At 47.5% G+C, this 16,714-nt stretch overlaps 1 protein-coding gene across 1 annotated transcript in view; it reads right to left on the minus strand.

Annotated features, from left to right (window-relative positions):
* Positions 1-1,239, minus strand: part of CHMP5 (charged multivesicular body protein 5) — an 83,842-nt gene extending 82,603 nt beyond the window's left edge. The window contains exon 1 of the mRNA XM_073587841.1: positions 885-1,239. Within this exon, the coding sequence (XP_073443942.1) occupies positions 885-953 (69 nt within the window). The 5' untranslated portion in view covers positions 954-1,239. The remainder of the gene's footprint in view (positions 1-884) is intronic.
* Between the last annotated feature and the right edge of the window lie 15,475 nt (positions 1,240-16,714).

Here is a 16,714-nt window from a genome sequence, read left to right on the forward strand (position 1 = left end):
TGTGTGTGGACATTACAGTGCTGGTGTGTGTGTGTGTGTTGACATTACAGTGCTGGTGTGTGTGTGTAGACATTACAGTCCTGGTGTGTGTGTGTAGACATTACAGTGCTGGTGTGTGTGTGTAGACATTACAGTGCTGGTGTGTGTGTGTGTAGACATTACAGTCCTGGTGTGTGTAGACATTACAGTGCTGGTGTGTGTGTGTGTAGACATTACAGTCCTGGTGTGTGTGGACATTACAGTGCTGGTGTGTGTGTGTGTGTTGACATTACAGTGCTGGTGTGTGTGTGTAGACATTACAGTCCTGGTGTGTGTGTGTAGACATTACAGTGCTGGTGTGTGTGTGTGTAGACATTACAGTCCTGGTGTGTGTAGACATTACAGTGCTGGTGTGTGTGTGTGTGTTGACATTACAGTGCTGGTGTGTGTTGACATTACAGTGCTGGTGTGTGTGTGTGTGTAGACATTACAGTGCTGGTGTGTGTGTAGACATTACAGTGCTGGGGTGTGTGTGTGTGTGTGTGTGTAGACATTACAGTGCTGGTGTGTGTGTGTAGAAGGCCATGGTGCCAGCCCATACACGGGATGAGGAGGAAGAACCTTGTGCTCCGCTTTATTGGAATGAGTCACCGGTCAGACGCTGCTCAGGTGACAGTCGGTGACGTCACAAGCCTTCTTACCGGGGGAACCGGACAATCAGGAAGTGTTTACAGACACACGTGACTCCTAACCCGTGACAGAGCCCCGCCCCTATATAACAAGGGCATTGTGTGGGTACGGGGTCTCCTGGGACCCTGCACTGTCAGATCACGGCACTCTTTTATTTTGCGGCAGTGTCGCCCCTCCTCCCCGTCTCCATTGTGTCTGCTCATCCCTCCACTTACACTTCCAATACAGTCCGTCAGATTCGGTGGAGGGTCCTTCGGCTTCGATTTTCCAAAGATTCGGTTCATTTTGTGAGGAGCCTGTGACTCGGCGAGCGATCACCGTAGACCGACGTCTTCCGATCCGTCACCAACTATCTGCCAACGACCCCGGAAACACGAACTAAACTATCTGGACTATTGCCGGCCCCGTGACGTCATGTGGCCCAGGCTCGTCACCAGGTGGCCCCGCCTACGTCGGCAGCAAGTACTCGGAACCCTAGAGCGAAGTACAGCAGTAATTTTGTGTCCTCAGTCACAGGCGCCATTGTGGTGGAGACGATGTCCCAGTACAGCCGGAGCCGCACATTGCACCTACACAACATGGAGGGGGGGCAGGCCCCTCACCGGCGGAATGGCCCCTTCAAGCCCCTGACGCCATTTTGTTTCCCCTCCCCCGGCCTTTCTTACCAGAGGCATAACTTTCTCCTCTGTCCGCCTATATGAGACCTTGTTTTTTCAGTGGATGATTACAGATTTGAAAGGCAATGTACTGGACTATGGGAACATAATGCCAGGTGAGGGTAAATGGTGAAAAAAGAAACATGCCAGACAAAAATAAAAAGAATCATAAAATACAATGAAGCGAGCCGCCCCGATGAGAGGCTGGATTATGCTTTTTGACTATTTTTTGAGAGCTGGAGCTGAAGATGTGTTTCCACCTTTCAGCAGGACAGCGACCCTAAGCATACAGGCGCTTCTCACAAAATCAGAATATCATCAAAACGTTTATTTCAGTTCTTCAATACAAAAAGTGAAACTCCTATATTATATAGAGTCATTACAAACAGAGTGATCTAATTCACGTGTTTATTTCTGGTAATGTTGATGATTATGGCTTACAGCCAATGAAAACCCAAAAGTCATTATCTCAGTATATTAGAATACTTTATAACACCAGCTTGAAAAGTGATTTTAAAATCTGAAATGTTGGCCTACTGAAATGTATGTTCCATAAATACACTCAATACTTGGGGCTCTTTTAGCATCAATTACTGCATCAATGTGGTGTGGCATGGAGGTGATCAGCCTGTGGCACTGTGGAGGTGTTATGGAAGCCCAGGTTGCTTTGACAAAAGCCTTCAGCTCGTCTGCATTCTTGGGTTTGGTGTCTCTCATCACTACCCTATAGATTCGCTATAGGGTTAAGGTCAGGCGAGTTTGCTGGCCAATCAAGCACACTGATACTGTTGTTTTTAAACCAGATATTGGTACTTTTGGCAGTGTGGACAGGTGCCAAGTCCTGCTGGAAAATGAAATTTCCATCTCCAATAAACTTGTCAGCAGAAAGAAGCATGAAGTGCTCTAAAATTTCCTGGTAGACGGCTGCGCTGACTTTGGTCTTGATAAAACACAGTGGACCTACACCAGCAGATGACATGGCTCCCGAAACCATCATTGACTGTGCACACTTCACACTAGACCTCAAGCAGCTTGGATTGTGCGCCTCTCCACTCTTCCTCCAGACTCTGGGACCTTGATTTCCAAATGAAATGCAAAATTTACTTTCATCTAAAAACAACATCTTGGACTACTGAGCAACAGTCCAGTTCTTTTTCTCCTTGGCCCAGGTAAGACGCTTCTGACATTGTAGAGCTTCACATGGACACCAGCCTCCCCTGCACCACAGAGGAGAGTGTGTGTGAGCTGTGTGTATGTGTGAGGCTGTGTATGCGTGTGTGTGAGGCTGTGTGTATGTGTGAGGATGTGTGCATGCGTGAGGCTGTGTATGCGTGGTGTGTATGTGTGTGGGGCTGTGTGTGTGTGAGGATGTGGATATGTGGCTGTGTGTATGTGTGAGGCCGTGTGTATGCGTATGTGTGAGGCTGTGTATATGTGTGAGGCTGTGTATATGTGTGTGGCTGTGTGTGTAGCTGTGTGTGTGTCTCTGTGTGTGTGGCTATGTATATGTGGGTCGCCCTCACACCCAGGGCAGCGGGGTACTCGGTACTGGGCCGGTGTCAGGGGGATGTGTCACAGCAGCAGTGACCCGGTCCGTGCCCCTGGGCGCCCAATATCAATGGCGGTGATGTTTGTAATATAGTTTATATGGATACTTCGTGACGCCACCCGTGGTGTTTGGCAAGGGAGATGGTAAGCCAACGCTGCATGCAGATCCGCTGGGACTGATGGTGTAGTGCAGCCAAGATGGTGTAGCTCCCCACAGGTGGAGCTGTAGTCCCAGGGCAGTGTAGGTGCAATGGATGAGGAGAGGCGCAGAATGGTGTAGATGCTGGTACCCAGATGTAGCGGTGCTGAAGGTGTTGACGGCGAATGAATGGAGGACACCAGGGCTTGCAGTTTCAAAGCTTTACTTACAGTTCGTAGTACCCACTGGTGCCTGCCTCCATGCCGTGTCTTCCGGGGTAGAGACTCAATCAACCTCCCGGGCAAGTCAGGGTTCTCCTCTCCAACACTCCGCCAACATGTGCCTTTCTTGAACGACTCCTCTTTTGCGCCTTTTAGTGTGAAAAACTCCAGTACCGTAGTTCTCTGGAAGTCCTCCTGTCAGATGTTCCTAGAACCTTACTTGTATGACAAACAGCTGTAGCCTCTATCGGGGACTCCCTTCTCAGGAGTCCTGGCTCTCTATCCAGTTGCTGTTGTGTCCCAAGTCTTTGACGGGAGTAGTGCATTTACAGCCAACTACTCCACCGGTGTCTGCTGCAGAACCATAAGTGTCCATACAACCTTGGAGACCGGGCCCCGGCCTTACGCTGAGAACCTATAGGCAGGGTTCCTCTTCCAACCCACAATTCCTCTCTGTTCTCCTAATCCTTCGTTCCGCGCTGTTCCTTCTCTCTCTTATGGAAGCTGAGATTGCAGGTCTACATCCTTCTCTTCTCTTTCCCGTGCCAGCTGGCTCAGATCACTGAGGCAGCTGCAGCACTCTTTCTAAACTGAACTCAAAACTAACTTCAGAACTGAACTCGTCTCTGGGACTCACCCCAGACTGACCTTCTGTCAGACTGACCTACAATTCCTCACTTTACCCCTCTTTTATACTAACTCCATCCACCTCCCAGCACATCTCGTGTTACGAAGCAGGGTTCCACGAAGGGTGCTCTGCTACCCCCAGCCTGAAGCTGCTAGGCGGACCTACTGAAATATCCTGTGTGGGATGCAGGTGTTGGAGTGTGGAAAGGAGTTCCCAACTTACCTAGTTGGTGGGGCACTACACCTTAGGAGAAGGTGCAGTACCTCTGTGGCGACTGAGCCTCAGGGGCGCCACATACCCCCCGTTAAACACAGCACGTCCGCGGGCTGCAAGATGACAAGGTAGACAGCAAAGAAACATACAAAAATTTTGTAATGCATAATAACTTTTCTTATACTAATCTTCCTAGCATAGGAGGTACTCATCTTGAACGTTACAAACAATTCTATCTAAAAATTTTAATTCTAAGTGCAATTCTCAATTCAAAGTGCTATTCTCTGTAACACATCTCTCATTTTCCTTCTCTAGTACACATTTATTTTTCTATTTTCACTGTCTCTTCTAGACGCAAGACACTGACCACAAATACCTGGTCTGTCACCTGTCTACTTTCAATTCTTTATTCACACTCATCTCTAAATTAGACATTCCTAATTCTTCTATAAAAGCCATTTCTCAGTTACTAATACTCTTATAAAACACATTATCAAATACTTCACAGTAAAACATTCAACAGTTATTCTTGTAAGGTGCTGGACACCGCTCCCAGCCGGGATTTCTTGCAGTGTCCTTTGAGGTAGACATTATCTTCGAAAAGTGTCTTTATATGTAAAACCAAAAAAGGGCACCTAAAGAGGTGCAAACTATTTACAATAAAAGTTTTGGATCACACAGCATTCATGATCTCCTCAGTTCCAAATGTAGAAAAACGCTGCCAATCAAAAGCAGGGCAACAACAGTGCTACCGGAAAAACATGATAGCAAAAACAACAAAGCACAACTGGTGCAAAAAAAACCCTCTTGGGTAACGAGATTTGAAATTGTTTTAACGGCTACCAGATTCCAAGTAGTCGTTGGCGATCCTCAAGTACTCCTCTTCCCATACGGCTACCAGATTCCAAGTAGTCGTTGGCGATCCTCAAGTACTCCTCTTCCCATGGTGTTAAGCCAGGGATCATTGGTTTGGGCTGCCGAACTGGAGGTGATACAAGAGCAGCCTGGTTCTTAGAAGCAGGTACCTGAGCAGTCTGAGTGGTACCGGTGGATGAAGGGGCAGCAACAGGTCTCTTTGGCTTGTACCTTTCGACAAACTCCTCCGGAATGCGGCGGATATTCAGGGCATACCACCCCCGAAGTCCCTCATGCCGGGTGAAGGTCGCATATTCCCCTGGCCGCAGGTCTCTATCTGGATTCCCCCCTCCTCAGATGGGGCTCCACGTCCCGCCGGTTAAAGAACAGGTCGCTGATTCTTTTGGGGTCCGCAATAAATCCGAACCCCTTCTCTCGGTTTACATTCAGCACCTGCCCCCAACCAGCTGCATCCCGGGGACCATGATGCCCAGCACGGGCCCTCTCCTTCCGGGCCAGATCCGGGCCCAGCACAGCCTTCTTTCTCTCCTCCCTCTCCCGATATTTTGCTGCCAGCTGTCGAATGGTGTCCCGACATCCTGCTCAACTCTCTTCTTTCTCCCGCCCTTCCCGGGACCTGCTCTCACCCATGGCACCAGCATCCCGGTCCCAGACTAGATCCAGGATGACTTGGCCAGCCGCTGCAACTGTGGTACACCCCAGGGCCTCCCCAGGTAGAGAGACATCCGACATACCTGGGGCCTCCGGGCGGTGTGGCCTCTGCTCCAGTGCAGGTGGTGATGGAGCGGATGGTGGCTCTGGATCCGCAGGGGTCTCTGCGGGGACCTGCGCAGCCGCGTCAGGTCTGGGCGGGAGCTCCGCTTCCACTCCCGAGTCCTCCGGTAACTCCTTCGGGCAAGCGGCCCCCAGCCGCACAGTCAGGGTGGACGTGTAGATCAATGCTGCCCGAGGACAGTCCGGTGTGGTAGCGGCAGGTACCGTTGGAGAGGGTACCGCTGGTGTAGGCCCCGCCGGGGCGCGCTGCCGTCTCAGCTTCTCCAAGGCATCCTTCCTAAGCTGCAGACTGGCTGTCAATTCAGCTATTTCAGCTTCTAGTCGCTGGCGGTTCATTCCGGAGTTCGGGTTGGAGCCGTCAGCCATGGTGCCAGGGGGATCCGTTTCCCTGCACTCTGCAGGCCTCCTTCCCTCACTCTCCAAAATGGCGTTCTGGCGTTCTTCCTGCCTTGGCCCCTTTCCCGCCACTGGCTTCTTCTGCCCCTCCTTCCGGGGGCGGCGTCTTCCAGCGCCTCCATACCAAGCCAGTATACAAACCCCTCGGGGGGTAGGCCATGTATCTGTCACATAGTAATTCAGGCAGGGAAGGCCCAATACTCTTCGCGGTCTTTTGTTAGGACCTCCCATCTCTTCACGCCCTTCTACTCCGCACCAGCGGCCATTTCTAATGTCCATTTTACAGTCTATTAAATCAGGTCTTCTGCACATTCTCAAAAGGACAAAGTCTCACAAATTTCAGGCGCACAGAACCCGATGGCATCGGGTCTCGTCATCCTGTTCGTGACGCCAAAATTGGGTCGCCCTCACACCCAGGGCAGCGGGGTACTCGGTACCGGGCCGGTGTCAGGGGGATGTGTCACAGCAGCAGTGACTCGGTCCGTGGCCCTGGGCGCCCAATATCAATGGCGGTGATGTTTGTAATATAGTTTATATGGATACTTCGTGACGCCACCCGTGGTGTTTGGCAAGGGAGATGGTAAGCCAACTCTGCATGCAGATCCGCTGGGACTGATGGTGTAGTGCAGCCAAGATGGTATAGCTCCCCACAGGTGGAGCTGTAGTCCCAGGGCAGTGTAGGTGCAATGGATGAGGAGAGGCGCAGAATGGTGTAGATGCTGGTACCCAGATGTAGCGGTGCTGAAGGTGTTGACGGCGAATGAATGGAGGACACCAAGGCTTGCAGTTTCAAAGCTTTACTCACAGTTCGTAGTACCCACTGGTGCCTGCCTCCGTGCCGTGTCCTCCGGGGTAGAGACTCAATCAACCTCCCGGGCAAGTCAGGGTTCTCCTCTCCAACACTCCACCAACATGTGCCTTTCCTGAACGACTCCTCTATTGCGCCTTTTAATGTGAAGAACGCCAGTACCGTAGTTCTCTGGAATTCCTCCTGTCAGATGTTCCTAGAACCTTACTTGTATGACAGACAGCTGTAGCCTCTATCGGGGACTCCCTTCTCAGGAGTCCTGGCTCTCTATCCAGTTGCTGTTGTGTCCCAAGTCTTTGATGGGAGTAGTGCATTTACAGCCAACTACTCCACCGGTGTCTGCTGCAGAACCATAAGTGTCCATACAACCTCGGGGACCGGGCCCCGGCCTTGCGCTGAGAACCTATAGGCAGGGTTCCTCTTCCAACTCACAACTCCTCTCTGTTCTCCTACTCCTTCGTTCCGTGCTGTTCCTTCTCTCTCTTATGGAAGCTGAGGTTGCAGGTCTACGTCCTTCTCCTTCTCTTCTCTTTCCCGTGCCAGCTGGCTCAGATCACTGAGGCAGCTGCAGCACTCTTTCTAAACTGAACTCAAAACTAACTTCAGAACTGAACTTGTCTCTGGGACTCACCCCAGACTGACCTTCTGTCAGACTGACCTACAATTCCTCACTTTCCCCCTCTTTTATACTAACTCCACCCACCTCCCAGCACATCTCGTGTTACAAAGCAGGGTTCCACGAAGGGTGCTCTGCTACCCCCAGCCTGAAGCTGCTAGGCGGACCTACTGAACTATCCTGTGTGTGGGATGCAGGTGTTGGAGTGTGGAAAGGAGTTCCCAACTTACCTAGTTGGTGGGGCACTACACCTTAGGAGAAGGTGCAGTACCTCTGTGGCGACTGAGCCTCAGGGGCGCCACATATGTGTGAGGCTGTGTGTGAGGCTGTGTGTATGTGTGATACGTGTGTGAGCTGTGTGATACATGTGAGCGTGAGCTGTGTGTGTGAGCTACTTGTGCGTGTGAGTTGTGTGTGTGTGTGTGTGTGTGTGAGAGCTGTGTGATACATACGTGTGTGAGCTGCGTGTGAGTGTGAGCTGTGTGATACGTGTATGTGTGATATACGTGTATGAAGAGTGAGTGTGAGCTACTTGTGTGTGTGTGAGCTGTGTAATACGTGTGTGTGACCTTCTTCTGTGTGTGAGCTGTGGGTGATACCTGTGTGTGTGCGTGAGCTGTGTGTGAGCTACTTGTGTGTGTGAGCTGTGTAATACGTGTGTGTGTGTGTGTGTGAGCTACTTGTGTGTGTGAGCTTTGTGATACATGCGTGTGTGATACGTGTGTGTGAGATACGTGTTAGCTGTGTGAGCGTGAGCTACTTGTGTGTGAGCTGTGTGATACATGCGTGTGTGTGAACGTGAGCTGTGTGTGAGCGTGCGCTGTGTGTGAGCTACTTGTGTGTGATACATGCATGTGAGATACATGTGAGCTACTTGTGTGAGCTACGTGTGTGTGAGCTGTGTGATACATGCGTGTGTGATACGTGTGAGCTGTGTGAGCATGAGCTACTTGTGTGTGAGCTGTGTGCTACGTGTGTGTGAGATACTTGTGTGTGTGAGCTGTGTGATACATGCGTGTGTGTGAACGTGAGCTGTGTGATCCATGCGTCTGAGAGCGTGCACAGTGTATGTGAGCTACTTGGGTGTGTGATACATGCGTGTGTGTGAGATACGTATGAGATACGTGTGTGTGTGTGAGCATGAGTTGTGTGATACGTGTGAGCTGTGTGATCGTGAGCTGTGTGTGAACAGTGTGATACATTTGTGTGTGAGCTGTGTGTGTGAGCGTGAGCTGTGTGATGCATGCGTGTGTGAGCGTGCGCTGTGTGTGAGCTACTTGTGTGTGTGTGATACATGCGTGCGTGTGTGTGCTGTGTGATACATGTGTATGTGAGCTACGCGTGTGTGTGTGAGCTGTGATACATGCGTGTGTGAGCTGTGTGTGAGTGTGAGCTGTGTGAGCTACTTGAGTGTGAGTTGTGTGATACAGTGGGAAAAAAAGTATTTAGTCAGTCAGCAATAGTGCAAGTTCCACCACTTAAAAAGATGAGAGGCGTCTGTAATTTACATCATAGGTAGACCTCAACTATGGGAGACAAACTGAGAAAAAAAAATCCAGAAAATCACATTGTCTGTTTTTTTTTCATTTTATTTGCATATTATGGTGGAAAATAAGTATTTGGTCAGAAACAAAATTTCATCTCAATACTTTGTGATATATCCTTTGTTGGCAATGACAGAGGTCAAACGTTTTCTGTAAGTCTTCACAAGGTTGCCACACACTGTTGTTGGTATCTTGGCCCATTCCTCCATGCAGATCTCCTCTAGAGCAGTGATGTTTTTGGCTTTTTGCTTGGCAACACGGACTTTCAACTCCCTCCAAAGGTTTTCTATAGGGTTGAGATCTGGAGACTGGCTAGGCCACTACAGGACCTTGAAATGCTTCTTACGAAGCCACTCCTTCGTTGCCCTGGCGGTGTGCATTGGATCATTGTCATGTTGAAAGACCCAGCCACGTTTCATCTTCAATGCCCTTGCTGATGGAAGGAGGTTTGCACTCAAAATCTCACGATACATGGCCCCATTCATTCTTTCATGTACCCGGATCAGTCGTCCTGGCCCCTTTGCAGAGAAACAGCTCCAAAGCATGATGTTTCCACCACCATGCTTTACAGTAGGTATGGTGTTTGATGGATGCAACTCAGTATTCTTTTTCCTCCAAACACGACAAGTTGTGTTTCTACCAAACAGTTCCAGTTTGGTTTCATCAGACCATAGGACATTCTCCCAAAACTCCTCTGGATCATCCAAATGCTCTGTAGCAAACTTCAGACGGGCCCGGACATGTACAGGCTTAAGCAGTGGGACACGTCTGGCACTGCAGGATCTGAGTCCATGGTGGCGTAGTGTGTTACTTATGGTAGGCCTTGTTACATTGGTCCCAGCTCTCTGCAGTTCATTCACTAGGTCCCCCCGCGTGGTTCTGGGATTTTTGCTCACCGTTCTTGTGATCATTCTGACCCCATGGGGTGGGATTTTGCGTGGAGCACCAGATCGAGGGAGATTATCAGTGGTCTTGTATGTCTTCCATTTTCTAATTATTGCTCCCACAGTTGATTTCTTCACTCCAAGCTGGTTGGCTATTGCAGATTCAGTCTTCCCAGCCTGGTGCAGGGCTACAATTTTGTTTCTGGTGTCCTTTGACAGCTCTTTGGTCTTCACCATAGTGGAGTTTGGAGTCAGACTGTTTGAGGGTGTGCACAGGTGTCTTTTTATACTGATAACAAGTTTAAACAGGTGCCATTACTACAGGTAATAAGTGGAGGAAAGAGGAGACTCTTAAAGAAGAAGTTACAGGTTTGTGAGAGCCAGAAATCTTGATTGCTTGTTTCTGACCAAATACTTATTTTCCACCATAATATGCAAATAAAATGAAAAAAAAAACAGACAATGTGATTTTCTGGATTTTTTTTTCTCAGTTTGTCTCCCATAGTTGAGGTCTACCTATGATGTAAATTACAGACGCCTCTCATCTTTTTAAGTGGTGGAACTTGCACTATTGCTGACTGACTAAATACTTTTTTTCCCCACTGTACATGTGTGTGTGTGTGTGTTACGTGTGTGAACTGTGTGATACATGTGTGAGCGTGCGCTGTGTATGTGAGCTACTTGTGTGTGTGATACATGCGTGCGTGTGTGTGCTGTGTGATACGTGAGCTGTGTGAGATTCGTGTGTGAGCTACTTGTGTGTGTGAGAGCTGTGATACATGCGTGTGTGAGCGTGAGCTGTGTGAGCTACTTGTGTGTGAGTTGTGTGATATATGTGTGTGTGATACGTCTGAGCTGTGTGTGATCGTGAGCTGTGTGTGAAGTGTGTGATAGATGCGTGTGTGAGCTGTGTGTGTGAGCATGAGCTGTGTGTGTGAGCATGAGCTGTGTGTGTGAGCATGAGCTGTGTGTGAACTGTGTGTGATACGTGTGTGTGAGCGTGAGCTGTGTGAGCTACTTGTGTGAGCTGTGATACAGTGTGTGTGATACGTGTGAGCTGTGTGTGTGTGAGCTAGTTGCTCGTGTCCTAAGGCGGTGCTGGAGAGGAGGTCTGCAAGTGGTGCTCTGACTAGATATTCATATTGCAGACTGTTGACAGGTCGCTGATCCCTTACTGACCTGCCCCCTAGTTTGCATAATGAATATCTGTATATACTTTAAAAAAAAATTCTTCTGCAGGCAGGTGCCGGCCGTGGCACCTGCTCTGCAGCAAAATCTCATGTTTTGTGTGCCAATAATAATTTTTTTTTCAGTTTATTCAGATAGAGGAAAAAAAAACAATTTTAAAATGGCGCCTGTGCAGTAGCTGCTATCGGTGTCTGCTGCGGTGATCCGATAGCTGCTGCTGTGCATGCGCCGGCGGCGCCATCTTACCGGAGAAGAAAAGAAATTCCTCCTCCAAGATGGCGCGACCTGCAGAAGGGTTTTTTTCAGTATATTCAGATATTCATTATGTAAACTAGCTGGCAGGTCAGTGAGGGCTCAGTGACCTGTCAGCAGGCTGCATTATGAATATCTAATCTGAGCACCACATACCCCAACCCCACCTTAACCCCTTCACCCCCAAGGGTGGTTTGCACGTTCATGACCGGGCCAATTTTTACAATTCTGACCACTGTACCTTTATGAGGTCATAACTCTCGAACGCTTCCATGGATCCCGGTGATTCTGACATTGTTTTCTCGTGACATATTGTACTTCATGTTAGTGGTAAAATTTCATTCAAATAACTTGCGTTTATTTGTGAGAAAAACGGAAATTTGGCGAAAATTTTGAAAATTTCACAATTTTCCAACTTTGAATTTTTATGCCCTTAAATCACAGAGATAAGGCACACAAAAAACTTGATAACTAACATTTCCCACATGTTTACTTTACATCAGCACAATTTTGGAACCAAAATTTTTTTTTGTTAGGAAGTTATAAGGGTTAAAAGTTGACCAGCGATTTCTCATTTTTACAACACCATTTTATTTTTAGGACCACATCACATTTGAAGCCACTTTGAGGGGTCTATATGATAGAAAATACACAAAAGTGACACCATTCTAAAAACTGCACCCCTTAAGGTGCTCAAAACCACATTCAAGAAGTTTATTAACCCTTTAGGTGCGTCACAGGAATTTTTTTGAATATTTAAAAAAAAATGAACATCTAACTTTTTTTCATAAAAAAAATACTTCAGGTTCAATTTTTTTTATTTTACCAAGGGTAACAGGAGAAATTGAACTGCAAAAGTTATTGTGCAATTTGTCCTGAGTACGCAGATACCTGATATGTGGGGGGGAACGACTGTTTCGGCGCATGGCAGAGCTCAGAATGGAAGGAGCGCCGTTTGACTTTTTCAATGCAAAATTGGCAGGAATTCAGATTGGACGCCATGTCACGTTTGGAGAGTCCCTGATGTACCTAAACAGTGGAAACCCCCTACAAGTGACCCCATTTTGGAAACTAGACCCCCCAAGGAACTTATCTAGATATGTGGTGAGAACTTTGAACCCACAAGGGCTTTACAGAAGTTTATAACGTACAGCGGTACAATTAAAAAATCATATTTTTTCCACAAAAATGATCTTTTCACCCCAATTTTTATTTTCCCAAGGGTAACAGGACCCTAAAAGTTATTGTGCAATTTGTCCTGAGTACGCTGATACCCCACATGTGGGGGTAAACCACTATTTGGGCGCATGGCAGAGCTCGGAAGGGAAGCAGCGCCATTTGACGTTTTTGGCTGGAATTGAGATCGGACACCATGTCGCGTTTGGAAAACCCCTGATGTACCAAAACAGTGGAAACCCCCCACAAATGACACCATTTTGGAAACTAGACCCCCTAAGGAACTTATCTAGATGTGTGGTGAGAACTTTGAACCCCCATGGGCTTCACAGAAGTTTATAACATAAAGCCATACAATTAAAAAATCATATTTTTTAAACAAAAATGATCTTTTCACCCTCAATTCTTATTTTTCCAAGGGTAACAGGACCCTAAAAGTTATTGTGCAATTTGTCCTGAGTACGCTGATACCCCACATGTGGGGGTAAACCACTATTTGGGCGCATGGCAGAGCTCGGAAGGGAAGCAGCGCCATTTGACGTTTTTGGCTGGAATTGAGATCGGACACCATGTCGCGTTTGGAAAACCCCTGATGTACCAAAACAGTGGAAACCCCCACAAATGACACCATTTTGGAAACTAGACACCCTAAGGAACTTATCTAGATGTGTGGTGAGAACTTTGAACCCCCATGGGCTTCACAGAAGTTTATAACATAAAGCCATACAATTAAAAAATCATATTTTTTCCACAAAAATGATCTTTTCACCCTCAATTCTTATTTTTCCAAGGGTAACAGGACCCTAAAAGTTATTGTGCAATTTGTCCTGAGTACGCTGATACCCCACATGTGGGGGTAAACCACTATTTGGGGGCATGGCAGAGCTCGGAAGGGAAGCAGCGCCATTTGACGTTTTTGGCTGGAATTGAGATCGGACACCATGTCGCGTTTGGAAAACTCCTGATGTACCAAAACAGTGGAACCCCCCACAAATGACACCATTTTGGAAACTAGACCCCCCATGGAACTTATCTAGATGTGTGGTGAGCACTTTGACCCCCCCAGTGCTTCACAGAAGTTTACAACGCCCGGGCGTGAAAATAAAAAATTCGTATTTTTTCCACAAACATGATCTTTTAGTCACCATTTTTTTATTTTCCCAAGGGTACCAGGAGAAATTGGACCCCAAAAGTTGTTGTCCAATTTGTCCTGAGTATGCTGATACCCCATATGTGGGAGAAAACTACTGTATGGGCACACGTCGGGGCTCGGAAGGGAAGTAGTGACGTTTTGGAATGCAGACTTTGATGGAATGGTCTGCGGGTGTGATATTGCCTTTGGAGAGCCCCTAATGTACCTAAACAGTGGAAACCCCCCACAAATGACACCATTTTGTAAACTAGACCCCCCAAGGAACTTATCTAGATGTGTGGTGAGCACTTTGACCCCCCCAGTGCTTCACAGAAGTTTACAACGCCCGGGCGTGAAAATAAAAAATTCGTATTTTTTCCACAAACATGATCTTTTAGTCACCATTTTTTTATTTTCCCAAGGGTACCAGGAGAAATTGGACCCCAAAAGTTGTTTTCCAATTTGTCCTGAGTACGCTGCTACCCCATATGTGGGAGAAAACTACTGTATGGGCACACGTCAGGGCTCGGAAGGGAAGTAGTGACGTTTTGGAATGCAGACTTTGATGGAATGGTCTGCGGGTGTCATGTTGCCTTTGGAGAGCCCCTAATGTACCTAAACAGTGGAAACCCCCCACAAATGACACCATTTTGTAAACTAGACCCCCCAAGGAACTTATCTAGATGTGTGGTGAGCACTTTGACCCCCCCAGTGCTTCACAGAAGTTTACAACGCCCGGGCGTGAAAATAAAAAATTCGTATTTTTTCCACAAACATGATCTTTTAGTCACCATTTTTTTATTTTCCCAAGGGTACCAGGAGAAATTGGACCCCAAAAGTTGTTTTCCAATTTGTCCTGAGTACGCTGCTACCCCATATGTGGGAGAAAACTACTGTATGGGCACACGTCAGGGCTCGGAAGGGAAGTAGTGACGTTTTGGAATGCAGACTTTGATGGAATGGTCTGCGGGTGTCATGTTGCCTTTGGAGAGCCCCTAATGTACCTAAACAGTGGAAACCCCCCACAAATGACACCATTTTGTAAACTAGACCCCCCAAGGAACTTATCTAGATGTGTGGTGAGCACTTTGACCCCCCCAGTGCTTCACAGAAGTTTACAACGCCCGGGCGTGAAAATAAAAAATTCGTATTTTTTCCACAAACATGATCTTTTAGTCACCATTTTTTTTATTTTCCCAAGGGTACCAGGAGAAATTGGACCCCAAAAGTTGTTTTCCAATTTGTCCTGAGTACGCTGCTACCCCATATGTGGGAGAAAACTACTGTATGGGCACACGTCAGGGCTCGGAAGGGAAGTAGTGACGTTTTGGAATGCAGACTTTGATGGAATGGTCTGCGGGTGTCATGTTGCCTTTGGAGAGCCCCTAATGTACCTAAACAGTGGAAACCCCCCACAAATGACACCATTTTGTAAACTAGACCCCCCAAGGAACTTATCTAGATGTGTGGTGAGCACTTTGACCCCCCCAGTGCTTCACAGAAGTTTACAACGCCCGGGCGTGAAAATAAAAAATTCGTATTTTTTCCACAAACATGATCTTTTAGTCACCATTTTTTTTATTTTCCCAAGGGTACCAGGAGAAATTGGACCCCAAAAGTTGTTTTCCAATTTGTCCTGAGTACGCTGCTACCCCATATGTGGGAGAAAACTACTGTATGGGCACACGTCAGGGCTCGGAAGGGAAGTAGTGACGTTTTGGAATGCAGACTTTGATGGAATGGTCTGCGGGTGTCATGTTGCCTTTGGAGAGCCCCTAATGTACCTAAACAGTGGAAACCCCCCACAAATGACACCATTTTGTAAACTAGACCCCCCAAGGAACTTATCTAGATGTGTGGTGAGCACTTTGACCCCCCCAGTGCTTCACAGAAGTTTACAACGCCCGGGCGTGAAAATAAAAAATTCGTATTTTTTCCACAAACATGATCTTTTAGTCACCATTTTTTTTATTTTCCCAAGGGTACCAGGAGAAATTGGACCCCAAAAGTTGTTGTCCAATTTGTCCTGAGTACGCTGACACCCCATATGTGGGAGAAAACTACTGTATGGACACACGTCGGGGCTCGGAAGGGAAGCAGTGACGTTTTGGAACGCAGACTTTGATGGAATGGTCTGCGGTTGTCATGTGCGTTTGGAGAGCCCCTGATGTACCTAAACTATTGAAACTCCCCACAAGTGACCCCATTTTGGACACTAGACCCCCCACGGAACTTATCTAGATGTGTGGTGAGCACTTTGAACCCCCAAGTGCTTCACAGAAGTTTATAACACTCGGACGTGAAAATAAAAAAATCATTTTTTTTCCACAAAAATGATATTTTTGCCCCCAATTTTTTATTTTCCTAAGGGTAACAGGAGAAATTGGACCCCAAAAATTGTTTTGCAATTTGTCCTGAGTAGGCTGATACCCTACATGAGGGGGTAAAACACTGTTTGGGCGCATAGCAGAGCTTGGAAGGGAAGGAGCACCATTTGACTTTTTCAACTCAGAATTGGCTGGAATTGAGATCAGACGCCATGTTGCATTTGGAGAGCCCCTGATGTGCCCAAACAGTGGAAACCCCCAATTCTAACTCCAACCCGAACCCCAACACGCCCCTAACCCTAGCCCTAACCCTAGCCCTAACCCTAGCCCTAGCCCTAACCCTAGCCCTAGCCCTAACCCTAGCCCTAGCCCTAGCCCTAACCCTAGCCCTAACCCTAACCCTAGCCCTAACCCTACCCCAACACACCCCTAGCCCTAACCCTAGCCCTAACCCTAATGGAAAAATGGAAATAAATACATTTTTTTTATTTTATTATTTTTCCCTAACTAAAGGGGTGATAACGGGGGGTTTGATTTACTATTTATGGCGGTTTTTATGTTTGGCGGCTGTCGCACGCTAAAAGACGCTTTTTATTGTAAAAATAGTTTTTGCATCACCACATATTGAGAGCTATAATTTTTCCGTATTTTGACCCACCGAGTCATG

This window comes from Dendrobates tinctorius, unplaced genomic scaffold (genome assembly GCF_039654945.1).
Source record: "Dendrobates tinctorius isolate UK_male_01 unplaced genomic scaffold, ASM3965494v1 ptg000102l, whole genome shotgun sequence".
In the NCBI taxonomy this organism is placed as follows: Eukaryota; Metazoa; Chordata; class Amphibia; order Anura; family Dendrobatidae; genus Dendrobates; species Dendrobates tinctorius.